The 25,454-nt window shown below is 47.9% G+C and overlaps 1 protein-coding gene across 2 annotated transcripts; it reads left to right on the forward strand.

Moving 5' to 3' along the window:
• Window positions 1-1,208: 1,208 nt before the first annotated feature.
• Window positions 1,209-24,570, forward strand: LOC140207231 (uncharacterized). 2 transcript variants are annotated; one of them, XM_072275657.1, is made up of 9 exons: window positions 1,209-1,288; window positions 1,980-2,066; window positions 2,549-2,620; window positions 4,283-4,402; window positions 7,610-7,726; window positions 13,171-13,323; window positions 18,266-18,408; window positions 19,594-19,658; window positions 24,493-24,570. In XM_072275657.1, the coding sequence occupies exons 2-9, from the start codon at window positions 2,000-2,002 to the stop codon at window positions 24,533-24,535; spliced, it is 780 nt and encodes a 259-aa protein (XP_072131758.1). In that variant the 5' UTR covers window positions 1,209-1,288; window positions 1,980-1,999; the 3' UTR covers window positions 24,536-24,570. The 2 variants fall into 2 exon arrangements, with proteins under 2 accessions (XP_072131758.1, XP_072131757.1); XM_072275656.1 differs by lacking the exon at window positions 24,493-24,570 and adding an exon at window positions 21,001-23,091.
• Window positions 24,571-25,454: the final 884 nt, after the last annotated feature.

The following is a 25,454-nucleotide window of genomic DNA, read 5'->3' on the forward strand; positions in this document are numbered from 1 at the left end:
CGAGAATAGGTTCTGTGAACGCGGCCTTTTCTCCTTGGAGCTACGGAGGATGAGCTGTGACCTGATGGAGGTGTATCAGATGATGAGAGGCGTTGATCTTGTGGATAGGCAGAAGCTTTTATCCCCAGGGCTGAAATGGCTAACACGGGAACACACAGTTTTAAGGTGCTTGGAAGTAGGTACACAGGAGATGTCGGGGGTAAGGATTTCACACAGGGAGTGGTGAGTGCGGGGAACGCACTGACAGCGACGGTGGTGGAGGCTGATAAAACGGGTCTTTTAGAGATCTTGGATAGGTCCATGGAGCTCAGTAAAATAGAGGGCCATATGATAGGGAAATTCTTGGCAGCTTCTGGAGAAGGTTACTTGGACGGCACCACATTGTGGGCCGAATGGCCTGTAATGTGCTGTAGATTACTGTGTTCCAGCCAATAAACACTAACGCGTTATTTTACACTCGATGGTCGCAGAAGCAGCTTAGCCCACCCTCCCTGAACACTGGTATGATCGTCGCCCTTTTGAAGCGGATGGGATCCTTCCAAGGCAGAAGTGAGAGATTGAGGAAGAGCCTGGGGCAATCCAGTCTGTTTGTCGACACAGGTCTGCAGGGCTCACTCCAGGTACATCATCGGGGCCTGACACCTGGTGAGCGTTCACCCACCTCAAGGGCGTTCTGGCCCTATGCCCCGAAACAGAGATCGCAGAAAATCTCTCACCCCTCACCACTGACCAGCTGCATGAGCTCCTGACAGCGCTGGAGTATCCGGCCCCTCCATAATCCCTTACACCGACTCTCTGTCACCGACTACCCCTTTCTACCTCAGAGTAATCCCCCGTCTCCATCACCCCCTCCTTTCCCTAAACCTCTATTAAATCCTTCACCTCCTTACTCGACTGTACCGATCTCCCTCATCCCCAAACTCCCTAAAGCTACTCCCTGTTTACGTAGACCACTCCATCCCCAGCAGACCTCCAGATCTCTGGGTCCAACCCAAGCCCCTCCTCTCCAATTCACCCTCTCTGTGTTCACCGGGATTTCTGAGTACGATAGGGGTTTACTCCCTTTATATCGGATACCGGTCTCTCGGTTCTGAGGCTCTCAACAGTTCTGTGTGGATAAAACCACCATGTGATTCCTCTCCTATGTGCAATCTCACCACCCGGTCCCCGCCCACTCCACGCCTCCGCTTCCTTCCTCTTTCCTCTGCTTCGCAACGGCTCTCAGACACACACACACACGGAATCTTAGAAGCAGACACACAATTCAAGACTTCAGGAACGGCTGGAGGTAGGGAGGTGGTGGGGAAGGGTGGAATGGTGAGAGGGAGAAAAGGAGCGGGTGGGGGTGAGGGTGGGAGTGTGAGAGACAGGTGGGGGAGGGGCACGGAGGGACGAGTAGTGCAGGGGGAAAGAGGAACGGTGTGGGGGAGGGAAAGGGGAAGCGAAGGAGCGTGTGGACAGAAGGGACACAAACAGGAAGTAGCGAGACGGAGTGAACGAGGGGGTGAGGTGGGGAATTGCACTGCAGAATGTGAGAGAGGGATGGCTGTCCCGAGCCAAAAAAAACACCCAACGCCTTCCCCACCTTCGACAAGTCGGAAGCGATAAATATGGTGGGAGATGTGGAAGGAGACAGAGAGGGAATGCAAGAGAAATGAGGAATGGGACATAGGAGAAAGAAGGGGAAGGAGGGAGAAAGAGAGAGAGAGAGACAAAGAGAGAGAGAGGGGAATGAGAGGGAGAGATAGATAGAGAGAGCGAAAGAGAGAGAGAGAGAGAGAGAGAGAGAGAGAGAGAGACTGCTGTGCGATAAGGAAGGGAAGACAGAAAAGACAGAGGACGAGGAAGAGAGAGAGTGGGTTGGGTTTGTGTCCTGTGTCCAGTCACTCTCCATATCACTCTTCTCCCTCTATTTCACACTATCCTGCCCCCACCACATTCATCCCACACACACTCAATCACTCTCCTATCCCTTTCAGGAGATCAAGAACTCGATACGATGGATGAGAGCGAGACCTACGCGAACATGCGTTTCACAGGAGCGGACTCACAATCTCCTTCGAGAGGTGAGTGGTGCAGAGAGAGGGAGAGAGCTAAACATTGTGTCTGACACCCTGGAAATATGAGATGGGACAGCGTGTACGGAACTACACACTGTGCCTGACACCGGGGAGGAGGGTTGGTCGGTCAGTGCTGAGGGCGCTTTACTCGGTGCCTGACACCAGGAGCTTATGACGAGTCGCTGTGAAGGGAGATTTACTCAGTGACTGACTCTGGAATCTGTGAAGGGACAGTGTGGAGAGAGATTCACTGTGTTTCTCTCCAGGAAATAGGTGATTGGACTGCGTGGAGGAAGTTTTACTCTGTGCCTGCCCCAGGAGGGTGTTATGGACAGTGTGGAGGGAGCTTCAGTCTGTGTTTGACCCCGGGAGTGTGTCATGTGAAGTTGTGGAGGGAGTTTTACTCTGTGTCTGAACCCGGGAGTGTATCATGCGACGGTGCAGAGGGATCTTCAACCTGATTCTCACCCTTACTGTTGTGTTCCCAGCTGAACCTGATGTATCGTACGTGGAACTTAACGTCACGGCCCTCTCCGCTCCTCGGGTCCGGAGAGATGGAGGTCAGTATCATTTTTGTTGAATTGACTGTGTTCAGGTAACGTGTCCACTCCTGTCGAGAGATCTCAGCGCATGCGCACAGTTGACCCTAATGATAAGCTGCTGTAGAATAAGACGGAGGGAACCGGTGGCTTTGGCCATGATGTGGGAGGTCTGTGGGAGTGTCGGTGTGGAGGGTGCGCTCTGTGAGGTACGGTGGGTATTCAGCACCATGGCAGCAGGGAGCTATGTTTGGTGGGGACTGTGCGTTCTGCGAGGGGATGTGTGGACGAAGCGTTGTGGGATCGGGAACGGGGCAGTGCTGTGGAAGGCGTCAGAAAGGAGGGGTGCTCTGGGAGGCGTGGAGTGGTGGGTGTGCCATAGAATTGGGAGAGGAGGGATTGCCGTGTGAATCATCGGTGAGGATAAAGAGAGATTGAGGATGGGGAGCTGTGTGGGGCACGGAACAGAAGAAGCACCATTGGAGCGGTCGGTGAGGAAAGGAGGGACATCTGTGGGAGGGGTTGGTAAGTCGGGAACACCATTGGAGGGGTGCTGAATACGGTGGGGTGGCATGGAGGAGGCGGAGAGGAGACAGCGTTGCAGAATTTGAACGATCCTCCGCAAATTCTAACCATCTTTCCCTCTCTTCTGATCACCCTGTCTCCCTCTTTCTCTTCTCCTATACCTCCTCTCTCTCCCTACTTCCCCTCCCTTCTCCCCCTCCTTTGCCCCCTTCTCCTCACACCTCATTCCCTCCACTCTCCCTTCCCTTCTAAACCGCTCCATCTTTTCTACCACTTTCTCCCACTACCCCTCTCTCCATTCCCCTTCTTTTGCCCACTCTCTGTAAACTCGCTCGTCTATCAACACCCCTCTCTCTCTCTCCATCCCTCTCTCCCTTCCCACTAAACTCTCCCCTCCTCTTTCCCGCCCTTCTTCCACCCACTCCCCCTTTTCCCCCAATATCAACCACTCTCCCTTCCCTCACTTGCCCGACTCTCCGTATTGGCCCCTCTATCACACTCCACCATTCTCCCTTCCTCACTGTCGCTCTCTCCTTCGCACTCTTTCCCTCATTCTGTGCTCATTCTCTGACCTTCTGCAATTTGCCCCGTTTCTCCTTCCTTCATTTTCTCCTTGTTCTCTCCCCTTCGCCCCATTTTCCGCTTATCTACCGCTCCGCAACATCATCTCTTTGATGATCCCTTCCCCTTTTTCCCTCTCGCTCATGCTTTCCCTCCTCTCCCTTCACCTCTCTCACATTCTCTCTCTTCTTCTGCCTCTTACCCCCTTGCACTCCCAATTTTCTCCTTCCATCTGTGTCCTATCTTCCTCCGCTCTCTTTGCTTTCTCTCGCCCCTCTCCTTCTCCCTTCCGTTCTTCCCTCTGCCACTCTCTCCGTATCTCATACCCATACTCTCTCCCCATTCACTCACTCCCAATTTGTCGTCCATTGCCCCTACCGTTCATCATTGTCTCCTCTTTTCCATCCATCTCTCATCCTTTTTCTCCCCCGTCTTCACCCGTTCCTTCAACTTCTTTATCTTTGTCTTTCATCCTTTCTCCGCTTCACTTAACATACTCTCTCCCTGCTCTCCCTTCGCCTCTAACTGCTCGCTGTCGCTGTCCTCACTCCTCTTTCTCTTCCCTTCTCTCTCATCCTCCCTCGCTCGACGCCCCAGCTGGTCTGAGCTCCACCTACGCAGAGGTGAACTGTCCGAAAGACGAGCCCGTCATCGGTGAGGACGAGGCCCCTCCCATTGCCGCAGGATCCCGCAAGCAGACAACCAATGCCCAAACAGGTCAGAGTTCACCATTATGACGTCATTATGTCATATGCGGAAGTGTGTGTATTTTTAAGTGCTTAACATTTCTCTCCTTCAGCCACATTTCTTGCATCTCGTTCCACATACGGACCGCCAATTGGTTACAAACTTTTGTCACAAGGGTACCCAATTATTTTTTTACTCTCTCACTTTCTGCGTGTGCACTCTCTTCCGCGATTCTCCTTGATATGCGCATTCACCCTGTCTGTGCCCCTCGTGGTTTTATACACCTCTGTAAGGTCACCAGTGCACTCCAAGGAAGAATGTCCCTCTGTAAGGTCAGTCCTACGCTCCAAGGATTAAAGTTCAGAACTACACGACATCTCCTAACTAGGTCCCTGGAGTCCCCGCAACATCCTCGTAAATTTCCCTCTGCACTGTTTCCAGCTGAGTGACATTTTTCCTACAACACGGCCAACAAAGCTAAACACCCAGCTCCGATTCCGGCCTCGCCGGCATCTTGTACAACTGCAAAGTGACCTCCCAACTCCCGAACTCAGTGCCCTGACTGGTGAACGCGAGCGTGCCAAACACCTTCTTCACCGCCCTGTCCACCTGTGACTCCTGTCCTTCTACGGCCTCCTTCCTTCCTCAAAGCTAACTCTCCTCCACCAATCTCCACACAGCGCATTAATTCAATCATCCAAGTCTTTGACATAATATAAAAAGGAATAATTCACAACACGGAACCCTGTGGAACACCACAGGTCACTGGCAGCCAACCAGGAAACACACCCTTTATCCTCAAACTTTGCCTTCTGTTCATTTGTGGTCGCCCCATTACAGAAAGGATGCCGAAACTTTGGAGAGGCTGCAGAAGTGGTTTACCAGGATGCTGCCTGGATGAGAGGGCACAAGCTGTGCGGAGAGGATGTAGAGAATTGAGTTGTCTTCACCGGCTCTGAGGATGACGAGAGGAGATCTGATAGAGTTTTGTTAGATTATGAGACAAAGGGATTGACAGACAAACCGAATCTTTTTTTTTTTTCTCCACTGGGGCTGAAATATGAAATCCCAGAGTGCATGCAACCGAAGTGAATGAGTGAGGTTTGAATCGAGGTGTAAAGAGTCTGTTGTTTGGACACAGAGAGTGGTGCCTGGATTTGCGCTTCCTCGGTTGGGGTTAGAGACAGGCACAGTACAGAGTTTAACGAGATATTTAGGTAAGCCGATGAATGTGAAGGAAACGGAGAGATATGGAGATTGTGTAGGCAAAAGAGATGAGGATGGTTATCCATTTGATGAGGAATTCATGTATCGGGGAAAACTTTGTGGGCCGAGGGGCTGTGCTGGTCAGTCTGTGTTCTGTGTGTGCAAATACTTTACGGTATCTGCGAGGCAGCATGTCCTAAACGCACAAAGCCGTGTTGAACACGAAGCTTCCGTCCAAGTCTTTGCCACAGGCGGCACCGATCCGTGCGGAACACAACCAGTCACGGGCGGCCAACCTGCGACCGCCGCCCACTCTGTTCGGTGGGCAAGTCAACTTCGAATCCAAATGGCCCATTCACCGTGAATCCCATACATCGCAATCTTGTGAATGAAACTCCCACCAGAAGATTTATATAAAAGGCCCGTCTGCAGTCAACTCTGTAACACCCCATTGACCTGCGTAATAAAGCCGAAATCTCTTTTGAATGCACAGTTAAGCGCCTTGCCGTTGCAGGTGTCCTGTCCCTATACAACTGAATTTCCAGAGCGCAAAATCTCACACTAACCCGGGATAAACTCATCTACCATTTTTGACTCAGATCTTTAACAGATCCAAACCCACTGAATGTATTGGCGATCTTCTACACTGTCCACCATACCACGAATTTTATGTCATCTGCAATTTTACCAACCCACTCATATTCAGTTTCTTTGAAGTCGGTCCTAATGCATCATATACAACCTTGAGATTCAGAGCTTTAAAATTGACCTTGGATTTACATATTTATTAATAAACGGTGTGGAATCGGCTCTTCCACACTTCAAGCCGCGCTGCCCGGCAATTCCCCGAATTATTCCTAGCCTAATGACGGGACAATTGACATTGACCGATGAATGTCCCAGCTGGAACGTCTTTGGAATGTGGGAGGAAACCGGGGCACCCGGAAGAATCCTACTGGCTCACGGGATAAGGTGCAAACTCAATGCAAGCGGCAGCGGGAGCTAAACCCGGTTCGCTGGTAATGTAAAGTGTTTGCTGACCACTACGTTACCATACCCCCGACAACATGTTAATCCCTACAAGACCGTCATATATCCCACGTGTAAGAAAAGAAAAAAGCTGGGTAACAACAATTCAACTATGAAAAATAATAAACTCTGAATCCGGACGACCAATTCCCCGTGGATCTCAGGTTTCCTAATCGTCTGTATAAGCCTCCTCTGAGGGTCCCAGTCAAATGTCCAATTGAAGTTCACGAAGACAACGTCCTCGACTCTAACTTCACAGTTCAGCTCAGAAGCAGAAACAGAAACAGCCAGACATTAGACAGCCTTTGCCCAGTACAGGATTTAGGACTCTCAGCGATGACGGATAAAAATAGATGGGATTGAGAGAGGGACGGGATGACTTAACATAGAACATAGAATAGTTCTTCACAGTACAATTCCTTCGGCCCACAATGTCGTGCCGACCCTTAAACCCTACCTCCCATAAAATAAACATCTTAAACTCCACCATATACCTGCCTAGTAGTCTGTTAAACTTCACGAGTGTATCTCCTTCCACCGCTGACTCAGGCAGTGCATTCCACGCACCAAACACTCTCTGAGTAAAAAAAAAAAACTTCCTCTAATATCCCCCTTGAACTTCACATCCCTTCCCTTAAAGCCATGTCCTCTTATGTTGAGCAATGTTTTCCTGGGGAAGAGGCGCTGGCTGTCCACTCTATCTATTCCTCTTAAACCTTGAAGATCTATCGTGCCTCCTCTCATCGGCCTTCTCTCCAAAGAGGAAACCCCTAGCTCCCTTAATCTCTGATCATAATGCATGCTCTCTAAACCAGGCAGCATCCTGGTAAATCTCCTCTCTATCCTTTCCGAAGCTTCCACATCCTTCCTATAGTGAGGTGGCCATATCCTTCTTCTCGTGATCGTGGTGGAAGGAGAAAGCGTGAATGGTGGGTGGAAGGGGGTCGCAGTAGGGGACACGGCTGAACTCAGACGGACACACACTAAATGGGCTCTCTACAGGTGCACATGAACAGGAGCCGAAACAGAACATCGAAAATAGACGATACATGAAGATCTGCCTACTCTGCCTATTTACGTCCGTCCTCATCGCCATAGTGGCCGGGCTCTCGATCTCTGGTGAGTCTGGATGGAGTCAGAGAGTGGACAAACAGTGTGGAATAAATGTTCGCGTGAAATCTCACAGTGATGACGACACGCCCCTGAACATGACACCAACACACCCCTCACCGTAACACCGACCATATCTCTGGCCGTAACACTGACACAATTCCCACTATGCCAATGATACTGCCGGGCAGCTGTCGGAGCGGGCAGCGGTGTCAGCGGTAGCAGAGTGTAGGGCTTTGGCTGCAACGGGCTTCGGTGATAAACGGGAAGAGGCGAGAGCGAAGCGCCAACTCTTGTTTTCTCTCCCCCCCCCCCCCCCACCGCTTTCGCGAATCGGCCCGGACAGACAGGAACAGCAGGGCTCTCACAGCTAACGGTTTAAAAAGTTTGTCTGTTTGGCGAGGTAAGTGGGTGAGTAGACTTATTTTTCCTGTTTCATTCGTGTAGAATTAGATAGCATGCCTGCAGGGTTAGTGCTTTGTTCAGAGTGTCAGATGTGGGAATCCTGGGAGATTTCCAGACTCCCTGACGGCCACATCTGCGCCAGGTGCACCGAGTTGCAGCTCCTCAGAGTCGGTGTTAGGGATCTGCAGCTGCAGCTTGATGACCTAGTGCTTATCAGGGAAAGTGAAGAGGTGATAGACAGGAGCTACAGGAGTCAGTAGTCATCCCTAGGCTACAGGGGTCAGAACAGTGGGTCACTGTCAAGAGAGGGAAAGGAAATGCCCGGATAGTGGAGAACACCCCTGTGGCTGTCTCCCTCAGCAACAAATATCTTGTTCTGGATGCTGTTAAGGGGGATGACCTGACAGGGGGCGCTCACGGTGACCGGGTCTCTAGTACTGAGACTGGCGCTGTTATATAGGAGAGAAGGAGGGTGAAGAGAAATGCGGTAGTCGTGGGGGATTCCATAGTCAGGGGAACAGACAGGAGATTCTGTGAGCCTGACAGAGATACCTGCATGGTGTGTTGCCTCCCAGGTGCCAGGGTACGGGATGTCTCGGATATTCTAAAGGGGGAGGGTGAGCAGCCAGTTGTCTTGGTACATGCTGGTACCAATGACATAGATAGGACAAAGGAGGAGGTCCTGAAGAGAGATTTCCAGGAGTTAGGAAGGAAGCTGAGAAGCAGGACCTCCAGGGTAGTAATCTCGGGATTGCTACCTGTGCCACGTGCTAGCGAGGGCAAGAGTAGTCGGATCAGGCAGATGAATGCCTGGCTGAGAGACTGGTGTAGGGGGCAGGGCTTCAGATTCTTGGATAATTGGGATCTTTTCTGGGGGAAGTATGACCCGTCCAAAAAGGACAGGTTACACATAAACCCGAAGGCGACCAATATCCTGGCGGGAAAGTTTAATAGAGATGTTAGGGAGGGTTTAAACTAATTTGGCAGGGGGATGGGAACCGGAATGATAGAGTGGAGGAAGGGGAAAACAGAAATAAATCTAAGATAGTGAGCAGTAAAGATGTCAGGAAACATAGGCACGTGATAGGGCAAATGTGTAGCCATTGGGATGAGTTGCAGTGCAATAAAGTTACAGTGAAATCAAAGCAAAAAGTATCAAATACTGGTATTAAGGTGTTGTACTTACATGCACGCAGCATAAGAAATAAGGTGGATGATCTTGTTGTACAGTTACAGATTGGCAGGTATGATATTGTGGCCATCACTGAGACCTGGCTGAAGGGTGCATGTCTCTGGGAGCTGAACGTCCAAGGATACACGGTGTATCGGAAGGATAGGAAGGTAGGCAGAGGGGGAGGCGTGACTTTATTGGTAAGAAATGATACTAAATCATTAGAAAGAGGTGATATAGGATCGGAAGGTGCAGAATCTTTATGGGTTGAGCTAAGAAATCGCAGGGGTAACAGGACCCTGATGGCAGTTATTTATAGGCCTCCGAACAGCTGCAGGGATGTGGACTACAAATTACAACTGGAAATAGAAAAGGCTTGTCAGAAGGGCAGTGTTATGATAATTGTGGGGGATTTTAACATGCGAGTAGATTGGGAAAATCAGGTCAGCACTGGATCTCAAGAGAGAGAATTTGTAGAATGTCTGCGCGATGGCTTTTTAGAACAGCTTGTTGTTGTGCCTACTAGGGGATAGGCTGTACTGGATTGGGTATTGTGTAATGAACCGGAGGTGATTGGAGAGATTGACGTGAAGGAACCCGTAGGAGGCAGTGATCATAATATTATTGAGTTCACTGTGCAATTAGAAAAAGAGAAGCCGAAATCTGATGTGTCGTTATTTCACTGGAGTAAAGGAAATTACAGTGGCATGAGAGAGGAACTGGCCAAAGTTGACTGGAAAGGACAGTGGCGGGAAAGACAGCAGAGCAGCAGTGGCTGGAGTTTATGCGAGGAATGATGAATGTGCAAGACAGGTATATTCCAAAAAAGAAGAAATTTTCGAGTGGAAAAAGGATGCAACCATGGTTGACAAGAGAAGTCAAAGCCAAAGTTAAAGCTAAGGAGAATGCATACAAGGAAGCAAAAGAAGTGGGAGATAGAGGGTTGGGAAATTTTTAAATGCTTACAAAAGGAAACTAAGAAGGTCATTAAGAGGGAAACGATTAACTATGAGAGGAAACTAGCAAATAATATCAAAGAATATACTAAAAGGTTTTTCATGCATAGAAAGAGTCAAATACAGGTGAGAGTAGACATAGGACCGATAGAAAATGATGCTGGAGAAATTGTAATGGGAGATAAGGAGATGGCGGAGGAAATGAAAGAGTATTTTGCATCAGTGTTCACTGAGGAAGACATCGGCAGTGTACCGGACACTCAAAGGTGGCAGGGAAGAGAAGTGTGCGCAGTCACAAAAAAGACAGAAAAATTACTCAGGAAACTGAATAGTCTAAAGGTAGATAAATCTCCCAGAGCTGATGGAATGCACCCTCGTGTTTTGAAGGAAGTAACTGTGGAGATTGCGGAGGTATTAGCGATGATCTTTCAAAAGTCGATAGATTCTGGTATGGTTCCGGAGGACTGGAAGATTGCAAATATCACCCCGCTATCTAACAAGGGCACAAGGAAGCAAAAAGGAAATTATAGACCTGTTAGCTTGACTTCGGTGGTTGGGAAGTTGTTGGAGTCGATTGTCAAGGCTGAGGTCACAGAGTACCTGGAGGCATCTGACAAGATAGGCAGAACTCAGCATGGATTCCTTCAAGGAAAATCCTGCCTCACAAACCTATTATAATTTTTTGAGGAAATTACAAGTAGGCTAGACACGGGAGATACAGTGGATGTTGTTTATTTGGATTTTCAGAAGGCCTTTGACAAGGGGCCACACATGAGTCTAATTAACAAGATGAGCTGCCATTGAATTACAGGAAAGTTACATACGTGGATAGAGCGTTGGGTGATTGGCAGGAAACAGAGAGTGGGAATAAAGGGATCTTATTCTGTTTGGCTGCAGGTTACCAGTGGTGTTCCACAGTGGTCCGTGATGGGGCAGCTTCTTTTTACATTGTATATCAACGATTTGGATTATGCAATATATGCCTTTGTGGCTAAGTTTGCTGATGAAACTAAGATAGGTGGAGGGGCCGGTAGTGCTGAGGAAATGGAGAGTCTGCAGAGGGACTTGGATAGATTGGAAGAATGGGCAAAGAAGTGAAGAATGAATTACAATGTTGGAAAGAGTATGATCATGGACTTCGGCAGAAGAAATAAACGAGCAGACTATCATTTAAATGGGGAAAGAATTCAAAGTTCTGAGATGCAACGGGTCTTGGGAATCGTCGTACAGGATACCCTTCAGGTTAACCTCCAGGTTGAGTCGGTGGTGCGAAAGGCGAATGCGATGTTGGCATTGATTTCTGGAGGAACAGTGTATAGGGGCAGGGATATGATGTTGAGGCTCTATAAGGCGCTGGTGAGACAGCAATCTGAGTACTGTGGGCAGTTTTGGGCTTCTTATTTGGGAAAGGATGTGCTGACGTTGGAGCAGGTGCAGAGAAGATTCGCTAGAATAACTCTGGGAATTAGAGGGTTAACATATGAGGAACGCTTGTCCGCACTTGGATTGTATTCCTTGGCGTTTAGAAGAATGAGGGGGGACCTCATAGAAACGTTTCGAATGTTGAAAGGCATGGATAGAGTGGATGTGGCAAAGTTGTGTTCCATGATGGGGGAGTCTAGGACGAGAGGGCATGACTTAAGGATTGAAGGGCGCCCATTCAGAACAGAGATGCGAAGATTTTTTGTTTTTTTTTAGCATGAGGGTGGTGAATCTATGGAATTCGTTGCCACGGACGGCAGTGGAGGCCAAGTCATTGGATGTATTTAAGGCAGAGATTGATAGGTATCTGAGTAGCCAGGGCATCAAAGGTTATGGTGAGAAGGCGGGGGAGAGGGACTAAGTGGGGGAATGGATAAGCTCATCATAACATGGCGGAGCAGACTCGATGGGCCGAATGTCCGACTTCTGCTCCTTTGTCTTCTGGTCATATGGCTTATAACCATGATAAAGACACGGCATTCACCGTCACACAATCAAGACTCATCCTGACACCGGCACGCCATTCACCAGAACATGAACAATTCAGTCACCGTATCACGGCCACGACCTTCAACGAGACACAGATACACTCCTAACCGCAACACGGACACGGACCATGGCCGTTACACACCCGTGGCAGTCACACTGACCGCAACGTACCCCTCACTGTAACATCGACATTCCCACTGACCGTGTTACTGATAAACTCCTCAAGGCAGCAGCGAAACACACCTCGAAATGACCCCGACACGGTTTTCACTGTGACACTGTGGTACCGTACACTGTGACACCTTCACGCTCCTCGTCGTGATCTGCACCGCCTCGTGACAAAGATTCAGAAGTCACTGTAACACCCCTGACCGAGACAGTATCACCGCTCAACATAACGCCGATGCACCGCTCACTGAGGCAATTACCCACGCCTCATTCTGACACGGGCAAGCCTCTTAGCGTGATATCAAAACTCCTCAGCCTGACACTGTTACAACCACCGTGGCAATGACATGCCTCTCACCGTGACACAAACACATCCCTCTCTAAACACACCCCACACCATGACAGAGATGCTCCACTCACCTTAACAGCACCAGGCCCCTTACTCTGACATTTCCCACGCCGTGACATCGAGGTACACTTCAATGCGACCCGGCACAACTCTCACCGGGGCACAGAATCACCTATCACGGTGACACCGCCACGTCCTTCACAAGAACTTGATCATGACCCACATGATATTGACGCAGACCCCCATTGTGACAACAACATAACCTTCACCGACACATTAATATACCCCTCAGCGTGACACGACAGGCCGACGCCTCTCACTGTGACAACCTTCAACGTGACACTGACACAACACTCTCTGTGGCCCGCTCGGTAGCGTGTTGCTGAATCACGTGTCACTGTAAACGCTAATCATCCTTCACCATCTCTCTCAGTATCACAGATTCGTCAGTCCAAGTTCACCCTCGACCGAAACTACGATGAGTTAAACTCAACCCTTCAATCCAAGATCAATGAGATGGAAGCGAAGTACAAAGCTGTGAAGGAAACCAAGGCTCAAATCTGTGAATTGTTGACTAGCCGAAGAGGTGAGGCATCATCCTCTCCTTTGACCCGCTCCTCATCACAGGGCAGGCATTGAGAGCTGAAGGGTCACTCTGTGCTCGACATCGGGAGTGTGTGAAGAGACGGTATGGAGGGAGATTCCCTCTCTGTGTTTGACCGGTGAGTGCGTGATGGTGCTGCGAGGAGGAAGCTTCACTGTATCACTGAACCCACGAGAGTGTGACGGGACGTTGTGGAGGTGGATTCTTCTGTGCCTGCCCAGAGGATTGCGAGACGTATCTTTACAGCTTCACTCTATGTCTGACTCCGAAAATCTCTGATGGGACGGTATGGATCCACCTTCACTCTGTGTCTGACAGGCGGTTTGTGTGATCGGACAGGGCCCAGAGAGCTTCATCCAAGGTCTGACCCCTGAATGGTGTTATGGATTGGCGGAGAGAGAGTTTCACTCTGAACCCGGGAGTGTGTGACGGGGCGGTGCAGAGGGGGCTTCACCCTGTGTCTGAATCCGGGAGTGAGTGATGGGACGCTGCAGAGGGGAATTCACTCTGTGACTGAATCCGCGAGTGTGATGGGACGGTGTGGAGGGAGCATCACACTGTTCCTGATTCCCGGAGTGTGTAATGGGATCGGAGGGAGAGATAGCGTCTGTGTCTGTCTCCGAGAGTGTGTGATGGGACAGTGCAGAGGGGCGTTCACTCTATGTTACACCGGGTTGTGTGATTGGATGTTATGATGGTAGTCTGACCCCGTGAGTGTGCCATGGGAGGATGAGGGCGGAATTTCGCTTTGTGTGTGAACACGGGGGGGGGGGGGGGGGTGATGGGACGGTTCAGAGAGAGCTTCACTCTGTGAGTCGCCAGGGACTGTGTGATGAACCGTAAGGAGGGAGATTCACACTTTGTTAGACTCGGTGGTATGTGATGTGGCCGTGCGGAGGGAGATTCATTCTGTGTCTACCCACGGCAGTGTGTTATTGGACGAGAGGAAGGAGATTCGCGCTGTGTTATTCTCGGGAGTGTGTGATTGGACGGTGAGGAGGTAGGTTCCCTCTGTGTCAGACAGTTTGCGCTGTGGTGTGTTGAGAAGACGTAGAGGGAGAATCGGTCTCCCTCTGTTATTTGTCGTGTGTGCTAAGGCAGTCTCTTTCCGTGTCTAACCGCTGGAGTGTGTGATGGGCTTGTGGAGAGAGAGATTCACAGTGTGTCTGACCAAGGCTGTGTGAGATTGGACTTTGGGAAAGGATCTAAATTCTGATCTCTTACTCAGGGCATGTATAAGGGGCGGTGTGGAGGTAGCTTCACTCTGTGTCTGACCCCGAGAGTGCGTAATGAAACGGTGTGGAAGGAGTAACATTCAGAATCTGACACGGGGAAGAGTGTATTTGGAAGGTGTGGAGGAAACATCACCCCACGTCTGACCGCTGAAATGTGTGATGAGCCCATGGAGAGAGAGATTCACTCTGTTCCTGACCCAGGCAGTACGTGACGAGGCTTTGTAGAGGGAGCAAAACTCTCTGTCTGACTCCGGGAGTGTGTGATGGGACAATGCGGACGGGAGCTTCACTCCACGTCTAACACCTGTAGCGTGTGATGGGACGGCGGAGAGAGAGATTCCATCTGCGCCTGACCATTTTAGTGTGTGATCTGACCGTGTGCAGGAAGCTTAAAGTGTCTCACCCCGTGTGTGTATCATTGGACTCTGTTTGTGACACAGTATGCGTGTGATGGGAAGGAATACCGGAGGTGGGGGTGGGTGACTGCGTTTGGGAGGGCGGTTATGTGTGTGTCTGACACCGGGAACAGTGGCGCGTGCCTGGATGGTTTTCCGCTCTGTGTCTGATGCCAGGAGTGAGTGATAGAACGGTGCGGAGGGAGTTCTCTCGTATTCTGACCCCTGTGTTGTGTGATGTGACAGGGTAGAAGGAGCATCATACTGTGTCTGACCACGGGAATATGCAGTGGGAAGGTGGCGAGAGTGTTTCATTTTTATCTGATCACGGGCGGGTGTAACACGGTGGTGTTGGAGGAGGTTCACTCTGTGTTTGCCCGCAGGACTCTGTGTTAGGAGAGTGTGCAGTGAGCTTCACTCCATGTCTGACCCAAGGAATGTGTGATAGTGAGGTGGAGAGAAAGCTTCAGTCTGAGGCTGAACCGGGGACTGTGTGATGGACAGTGTGGAAGGAGCATCACTCTGTGTCTCACACCGGAAGAGTATGATGGGAACATGAGACAAGAACTTCATTCTTCGTCTGTTCCCGAGAGTGCGTGACGGGACATTGTGGATGGAAGCCCAATTTGTGTCTGACCCATTAGGAGGTGTGTGATTGGATGGCGTGCAGGCTGTTGCACTCTGTAACTGAATCCGGTGTCTGTGATGCCGAGGTAGTTTCATTCCGTATCTGATCTCGGGATTGTGTGATGGGATGGTATGGATGGAGATTCACTCTATGTCTGACTTTGGGTGCGTGTCATGGGATGGTGCGGAGTGAACTTTACTCTATGCCTCACTCCGGGAATCTCTGATGTGACAGTATGGATCCAGCTTCACTCTGGGTCTGACAGGCGGATTGTGTGATCGGACAGGGCCCAGAGAGCTTCACTCCATGCCTGACCCAGAATAGTGTTATGGCACCGTGGAGAGAGAGAGTTTCACTCTGAATCCGGGAGTGTGTGACGGGGCGGTGTAGCGGGGTCTTCACTCTGTGTCTGATTCCGGGAGTAAGTGATGGGACGGTGCAGAGGGCGCTTCACTCTGTCTGAATCCGAGAGTGTCTGAAGGGACGGTGTGAATGTAGCTTCACTCTGTGTCTGACTCCCCGAGTCTGTAATGGGATCGTAGAGAGAGACAGAGCGTCTGTGTTTGACTCCGGGAGAAGAGGGAAGAGTGTAAATGGACGGTGTGCAGGAAACTTCACTCCACGTCTGACCGCTGGAATGTGTGATGAGGCACGGAGAGAGATTCACTCTGTGTCTGACCCAGGCAGTAGTGACTTGGCTTTGTAGAGGGAGCTAAACTCTGTGTCTGACTCCGGGAGTGTGTGATGGGACAACGTGGACAGGAGCTTCACTCCACCTCTAAACCCTGGAGTGTCTGATGTGTCTGTGGGGACAGAATCTATCTGCGTCTGACCGTTTCAGTTTGTGATCCGACGGGGTGCAGGTCGCTTAAATTTGAGTCTCACCCCGGTTGTGTATGCTTGGACTCTCTTTGTGACACAGTGTGCGTGTGATGGGAAGCAATGGTGAGGGTGGGGGGGTGCGTTTGGAAGGGGGTTCATGGGTGTGTCTGACACCATGAACAGTGACGCGTGCTTGGATGGTGTTCCACTCTGGGTCTAATAACAGCGGTGTGTGACTGGACGGTGCGGAGGGAGCTTCTCTTGTATTCTGATCCCTGTTGTGTGAAGTGACAGGGTAGAAGCAGTATCATACTGTGTCTGACCACGGGAGTATGCGGTGGGATGGTGCCGATAGTGTTTCGTTTCCTGTCTGATCATGGGCGGGTGTAATGGGGTAGTGTGGATGAAGATTTACTCTCTGTTTGCCGCAGTTAAGGCAGTCTGCAGGGACCCTCACTCCAGGTCTGACCCAAGGAGTGTGTGATAGCGTGGTGGGGAGAAAGCTCCAGTCTGGGGCTGACCCTGGGAGCGTGTGATGGGAGAGTGCGGAAGGAGCATCACTAGCGTCTGACACCCGGAGAGTATGATTGACCGTGAGACAAGAGCTTCATTCTCCCCCTGTTTCCGAGAGTGTGTGACGGGTCATTGTGGATGGAACCCAAATTTGTGTCTGACCCTTCAGGAAATGTGTGTCTAAATTGCATGCAGGGACCTTCACTGTATAAGTAACTCCCGCTGCCTGTGATGGAACTGTTTCTGACCCTGCGCCTGTGTCACGGGAAAGTGAGAAAGAGCTTCACCTCATGTCTTCCTCCGGGTGTCAGTAATCGGATGGTGCTGAAGGAGATACGCTGTGACTTATCCCTGGAGTGTGCGATTACACACTGCGACAGCAGCATAACTCTGTGATTGACTCCTCGATTTTGTAGTGGTAGGGTGTAGAGGGAGCTTCACTCTGTGTCTGACCCCGGGAGTGTGTGATGAGACGGTGGGGAGGGAGATTCACTCTGTGCCTGACCCCGGGAGTGTGTGATGAGACGGTGGGGAGGGAGATTCACTCTGTGCCTGACCCCGGGAGTGTGTGATGAGACGGTGTGGAGGGAGATTGACTCTGTGTCTGACCCCGGGAGTGTGTGACGGGAAGGTGTGGAGGGAGATTGACTCTGTGTCTGACACAGTGTGTTTGCGATGGGGTGCTATGCACAAAGCCCCACTCTGTGTCTGACCCCAGGAATGAGTCTTCGCAGAGTGAGGAGGGAACTTCAATCTGTCTTCTACCGGGGCTGTCTGATGGCAAGAACATTGACTTCTCTAACTTCCATTAAGGCCCCACTATCCTTTCGTACCCTACCCTTTATTTATTTGTTTGTTCGTTTGGTTGTTATTACTATGATGTTGCCTTTTTTTTCTTTCGCTCTTTTTTTTTTCTCTCTCTGTCCCTCTCAGTATAACTCCGTACCCATCCTCTAGGTTCCCCTCCCCCTTTCTCTCTCCCTTGGCCTCCCGTCCCATAATCCTCTGCCTTCTCCCGCCTCGCACCCCTTTGCCAATCGACTTTCCAGCTCGTAGCTCCATCCCTGCACCTCCTGTCTTCTCCTATCATTTCCGATCCACCCCTCCCCCTCCCACTTTTAAACGTATTCCATTTCTTCTTCCGGTTATTCCTGACTAAGCTTCTCGGCCCGAGAAGTCGACTGTACCTCTTCATTGCAATGCGGCCTGGCCTGCTGGGGTCACCAGCATTTTCTGTGCGTGTTGCTTGGATCCCTATTCTATGTCTGTCTCCCGGCGGATGCAATGTACGGACGGAAGGAGATTCACTGTGACTTGTTTGGAATTTTCAGAGCAAACGTTTTCCCAGGACTGGTTCAGACATGAAGACGGGTGTTATTTTATATCCAGGATTGAAAGATCCTACGATGAGGCGAAGCTGCATTGTGAAAATTCTGATTCAATTCTTCTTGAAATAAATTCAGCAGAAGAACAGGTACGTGTCGGTTCGAGGGAAGACATATCAACACCAGAGTAAAGCTCAATCGACACCGTCACATCACGCACTCCCAGTATTAGACACAGAGTGAATCTCCCTCTACACCAACCCATTACACACTACCGGGTTCAGACACAAAGTGAATCTCACTCCACACCGTCCCACTACACACTACCGGGGTCAGACACAGAGTGAATCTTCCTCCACACCGTCCCATCACACACTCCCGGGGTCAGACACAGAGTGAACCTCCCTCCACACCATCCCATCACACACTCCCGGGGTCAGGCACAGAGTGAATCTCCCTCTACACCACCCCATTACACACTACCGGGGTCAGACACAGAGTGAATCTCCCTCTACACCGTCCCATCACACACTCCCGGATTCAGACACAGAGTGAATCTCCCTCTACACCACCCCATTACACACTACCGGGTTCAGACACAGAGTGAATCTCCCTCCGCACCGTCCGTTCACACACTCACGGATTCAGACACAGAGTGAATCTCCCTCCACACCGTCCCATCACACACTCCCGGGGTCAGACACAGAGAGAATCTCCCTCCACACCGTCCCATCACACACTCCCGGGGTCAGACACAGGGTGAATCTCCCTCCACACCGTCCCTTCAGACACTCCCGGGGTCAGACACAGATTGAATCTCCCTCCACACCGTCCAATCACACACTACCGGGGTCAGACACAGAGTGAATCTCCCCGCACCGTCCCATCACACACTTCCGGGGTCAAACACAGAGTGAATCTCCCTCTACACCATCCCATTACACACTACAGGGGTTCAGACACATAGTGAATCTCCCTCCACACCGTTCCATCACACACTCCCGGGGGTCAGACACAGAGTGAAGCTTCCTCCACTTCGTCCCATCAGACACTCTCGGGTTCCGATAGAGTGGATCTCTCTCTACTCCATCCCTTCACACATTCCCGGGGTGAGACAGAGTGAAGCTTCTTCCATACGGTGTCATAACACACTCCCGGATTCAGACACAGAGTGCAGCTCCCTCCAATCCCTACCATCAACATTTCCTGGATCAGGCAGGGTGTGAATCCCCTTCTGCACCATCCCATCAGACTCTCGCGGGGTCAGACAGAACGTGACGAACCTTAAATTGTGCTGGAATTCAATCATTAATCATAGCAATTTAATTTCACAGAGACTAGTCAAGAAAGCTATCAACGACCAACGTAGTTCATACTGGATTGGAAAATGCAAAAGCGGGTGAGAGTTGGTGTCATGAAAGTTGTTGAGGAGAAAGTTGGCCGTGGGATTAGTTTGGGGATTGATGTAAACTGCAAGAAGGGAGTGGGCAGTGGGATTAGTTTGGGAACTGATACAGGTGGCGAGAGGGAGCCAGCAGGGGGATTATTTTGCGGACTGACGGGTTCTGTGGGGAGAGTGTGGGATTTGGTAGTATTTTGCGGACAGGGAAAGGTCTGCGGGGAGAGAGTGGGGTGTTTGCATTTGTTCAGTGACTGACACAAATCTCTAGGAAGGAAAATTGTCAGTAGGAGTATTTTGGGGACGGACACTGTAGGGAGGGAGTGAGGCACTGGGATTAATTTGGGGCACATACATCTGTGGGGGGAGAGTGGGCAATTGGTTTAGTCTGTGCACTGGCACGGGCTATTGACAGAGTGTGTGTAGTTGAATGCGTTTGGGGACTGACGTGGAATGTGGGAAGACAGCGTGAAGTGGGAGTGTTTTGGTGGTTGGGAAAGGTCTGTAGGGAGAAGGTTAGGCAGTGGGATCATTTTCGGAACAGGCACGGGGCCGTGGGGACTGGGTGGATCTGTAGAGCGCTTTTGGGAACTGACACAGGTTTTGAGAGAGAGTTCGGCAGCGGGAGTTCTTTGGGGGCAGACACAGTTCTGTGGATAGAGAATTTTTTCAGTGGGATTAGTTTGGGCATTGACAGAGGTCTGTGGAAAAACAGTGGAAAGTGGGGGTGTTTTGGTTTCTAACACAGGTTTGGAACAAGAAGGCTGGGCAGCAGGATTATTTCCGGGACTCGCACGGGGCTGTAGGGAAAGAGTGTGAAGTGCGAGTATTTTGGGGACCGACACGGGGTCGTGCGGACAGAGCGAAGCAGTGTGTGAACTTTGAACTGACACTGATCTGTGGGGTGAGAATGAGAAGTCAGCGTCCTTTGGGGTGTAAAATCAGGCCTGTGGGGAGACTGTGTAGCAGTTGGAGTATTTTGGGGTCTGACCTAGAGCCTTGGGGAGCGAGTGTCGCTATGTGTGTATTTTGCGACCTATGGGGAGCAGCTGGGGTACTGAGATTATTCTGGGGTCTGACACCAGTCTGTGCGGTGAGATTGGGGCAAGGGATTAATTTTGGGGCTGACTCAGTGCTGCAGGGAGAGGATGGGCCAGTGGGAGTCTCTGGAGACTGAAACTGGGCTGTGCTGGGAAATTGGGGAAGTGGGTGATTTGGGTGTCTGCCACAGGTCAATGGTGAGGGAATGTGTCAGTGATTTTGGGTACTGACACAGGGCTGTCTGCTGCGGGAGAGTTGTACCTTTCAACTTGTTCACCCCCCACCCCGCCTCCCTTGCCAGGAAAGTGGCCTCTTATGTCGTGCAGAAGAATAAAGCTGGAAATTTCGAATGCAGTGAATGTAAACGGGACCGTTGCAAAAACGATCAGCACCGTTTCATCTGTGAGAAGTCGGCAGCTTTGTGCCCAAATATTCGTGAAAAGATCCAGGATCTTTGTCATCAGTCCGAGGGGCCGACTTGAATCAGATGACAACACCCTCTTTCTCCCCCATCTCCTTCTCCGCACCTCACAAACCCGTCCTCTCTTCTCCAATTCCCTGTCCTATTCTCCTCCCTCCTTCTATCGCTCTGTTACTCGCCATCTCGCGTTCCGTTTACCCTCGTTCCTCCAAACTCTCTCTCCATTCTCCTCCCCTCCCACCTGACCTATTATATCCGCATTTTCCCTCCTCTCGCATTTTTGCGTCCCTCTTCTCCAACTCTTCTCTTCACACTCTCTCTCCCGATTCTCTACTCCTTCTCTACCCCTCTCTCCCCATCTCACTCTGTCATTTGATTTATCCCTCTCCACCTCCCTTTTCTCTTTTCAGCTACTCGCACCTAAATCATGTGTCCTAATGTTGCTGATTCCCCATCCCTGGGGAAATAGAGTGCCTTATCTGTGCCGCTGGTGGTTTTATACACCTCTGTAATGTCACAGAATAAAACCTAAACATTCTAGGCCTCGCTCCATAACTCAGTCCGTCGTGTTCCGGCAGCATCCTCGGAAATCCCCATCTGCAGTTTTTCCAGCTTAGAGGCATCTTTCCTACAGCAGGGCGACCAGAACTGAAGACCGTACTCCAAGGGTAGACTCACCGTTGTCTTGTACAACTGCAACGTAACGTCCGACTCCCGTACTCAGTGTCCTGACTGATGACGTCCAGCGTGTCCAATGTCCTGTCCACCTGTATCGCAGGTTTTTCACCGGATTCACGGTCTGTTTTATTATCTGGGACTTGTACCACCTGGGATTTGATCTTTTTGAATGATCTGTAGGGCACAGATATGTAAAATTAATATGAAATGCCAAAAGATAAAAATACCACAAAGAATGCCGAGGTGGTGCTCATGCGTTCAAAAGTATGATAGAGGAGGGGAAGAAGGTGTTCCTGAATCGTTGAGTTTTCATCTCCTGTGCCTCATGTCCGATGGTAGTAACGAATAGGAGCTTGTCCCGGGGTGAGCGGCTTCAGTGATGAATGCCGCCTTCTCCAGGTAACGCATCTTTTTTTTTATTCAATTTCAAACTTGACTACATAGAATAATATCTACCCTCCCCCTCCCCTTAACCCTTCCCCCGTTACATACCTCTACCTAAAAAAAGAGAGACAAAAAAACAGGAAAAAAATGAAAAGAAAGAAAGACAGACTGCCTGGATATTGGAAGGTCTCCACATGTTCCATGGGATTCGAAATAAATTTCATATATGTATTTGTTTATTTCCCCAATGGACCAACATCTTTATCATCAGAGCACCTATATATATAATCCTATCTTTTGTAAATAAGGGCGCAAAATACTCAAAAATGTATCATATTTATTCCTTCAATTATAAATAATTTGTTTTCAAGTGGAATACAGCCAAATATTTCATTATTCCAACGATCCATACTTAAATACGAATCCGATTTCCATGTAACTGCAATAGCCTTTTTGGCTACTGCCAATGCAATTTTTATAAATTCTTTCTGAATTTCATTCAATTTAAGTTCCGGTTTTATCCCTTCAATGTCACCTAATAAAATAATATTGGATTATGTGGAAATTCTGTTCCAATAATGTGTTCCAATAAAACTCTTAAGTTTATCTAAAAAGGTTGAATTTTGAAACAAGACCAAGTAGAATGTAAAAAAGTACCAATTTCTTGATTACACCGAAAACATTGATCAGATAAGTTTGTATTTAATCTACTTATTTGTTTGCTGTGTAGTATATAATTGTTGTAAAAAATATATTGTACTAATCTGAGTCGAAGTTTTATTGTATTTGTCATATTGTCAAGACATAGTCTTGACCAACTTGCTTCATCAATATTAATATTCAAATAATTTTCCCATTTTTGTCTTGACGCATGGATTCCTTGTTTAATCAGATTATACATAAAATAAGTTTTTTTTTAAATTTTTTCCTTTTTGAATTATAGTTTCAATTAAATTAGGTTTCGATAATAACATTGTTTGACCCAGTTTCTCTCGTAAATGAGCTCTTAATTGAAAGTAACAAAAGTGTTATTTTATACTTTATATTTATTCTTTAATTGTTCAAATGACATCAATATACCTCCTTCATAACAGTCTCCTATACATCTAACCCCTTTTTGATACCAATTATATAAAAGTTGATTGTTGATTTTTAAAATTTGGAAGTTGTAAGCCTCCTAAGTCAAATTTCCATGTCAAGTTTCCCAACGATAAACTTGACATCTTACTTTTCCAAAGAAATTTCTTCACACATTTATTTAACTCTAATAAAGAAACCCTAATAAATAAAGACTGTAATCTATGAAATATATTCATTTTTATAGCATTAACTCTACCTACTAATGTTATTGGTAAGATCATCCAATTGTCAAAAAATTTTTTCAACAGTGATAAATAATTTAATGTATATAATTTATTTATATCATTATCAACTCTAATACCTAAATACTTTATGCCATTTATCGGCCATCCAAATTGAGTTGCTAATCCACATTGACTATAGGCTCCATTAGTAAGGGGTAAAATTTCAATTTTTTCCCAATTTATTTTATAGCCAGTAACTTTCCCATATTCTTCTAACCTAGAAGATAATTTCCGCTACGAATGCAATGGGTTTGTTAAATAAATCAAAACATCATCAGCAAATAAATTAGTCTTATATTCCTCCTGATTTACTCTAAAACCCTTAAAATCTGAATCAATTCTAATTAATTCAGCTGATGATTCTATCGCCAATAGAAGTAAAGCAGGTGATAATGGACAAGCTTGTCCAGTTGACCTTTTTAACTGGAATGGTGTTGAAATTAGGCCATTTGTCACTACTTTAGAGTTGGGATCAGTATTTAAGGTTTTAACCCAATTGGTAAAAGGTACTCCTAACCAATATTTTTCTAATATTTTAAATAAAAAAAAAATCCCACTCCAATCTATCAAACGCTTTTTTCTGCATCCAAAGCGACTACCATACTCATTTCCTCCCTCTTCTGTGCCAAATGAATTATACTGAGTAACCGAGTTACATTATCTGCCGATTGCCTATTTTCAGTAAATCCTGTTTGATCAGTTTGTATTAATTTTGGTAAATATTTAAATAATCTGCTAGATAAAATTGTTGCTATTATTTTATAATCCGTATTACACAAAGCCTGCACGATGCTGGTTTTAAAGGATCTCTCTCTCTTTTTTTGACAATACTATTAAAATCACTGTCAAAATAGACTCTGGAAGTTTATGTGTTCTTTCCGCTTGACGTATTAACTCCATAAAAGGAGAAATTAATAAAGCTTTAATTTTTTTTTGTAAAATTCAGGCGGAAAACCATCGTCTCCCGGAGATTCATTATTCTGAAGTGAACCTAAAGCTTCTTCAACCTCTTTTAATGTAAAAGGCAAATCTAATCACTTCTGTTTTTCCGAATTCAAATGTGGGAGAGTTATTTGTGATAAAAATCTTTCTATCTCATTACCATCATTTTGTGACTCCGATTGATATAATTCAGAGTAAAAACTTTTAAATGTTTCATTAATTTCTAAAGGTTTATAAGTAATTTTATTTGCACTTGTTCTAATTGCATTTATCGTTTTGGAAGCCTGTTCTGTTTTCAGTTGCCAGGCAGGAATCTTGTGTGATCTCTCACCCAACTGATAATACCTCTGCTTAGTTCTCATAATTGCTTTTCCCTTTCGATATGTCTCAAGCGGATTATATTGCAGCTTCTTGTTGACATGTTGTCTTTGTTAATTCTGTCATATGTCTTTGAGATTCTTTTTCTAATTATGTAATCTCTTTTTCCAGCCGGTACAGTTCTACCATATATTCCTTCTTAATTTTAGAAGTATAACTTATTATCTGACCCCACAAATAAGCTTTCATCGCGTCCCATAATAGAAATGTATCATCAACTGAATAAGAGTTTGTATCCAAAAAAAAATCTGTTTTCTTCATAAAATCAAAAAAATCTTGATGTTTAAACAATATTGAATTAAATTTCCATCTATTCGTCGATTCCTCCTTATCCATCAGTATTATTGTTATTATTAAAGGAGAATGATCGGACAATATTCTCGCTTTATATTCCATACTTTTCACTCTGACTTGATTATTCGTTGATAATAAGAAAAGAAATCTGTCCTTGAGTAAGTTTTATGTCTGTTAGAATAGAGCGCATAGTCTCATTCTCTTGGGTTAATGCTTCTCTATATATTAATCAAATTTAATTGTTTCATCAATGATGAGGTTAATTTTACTACTTTCGAATTTGTAACAGCCTTG

Source organism: Mobula birostris, chromosome 13, assembly GCF_030028105.1.
Source record: "Mobula birostris isolate sMobBir1 chromosome 13, sMobBir1.hap1, whole genome shotgun sequence".
NCBI classification, from domain to species: Eukaryota; Metazoa; Chordata; class Chondrichthyes; order Myliobatiformes; family Myliobatidae; genus Mobula; species Mobula birostris.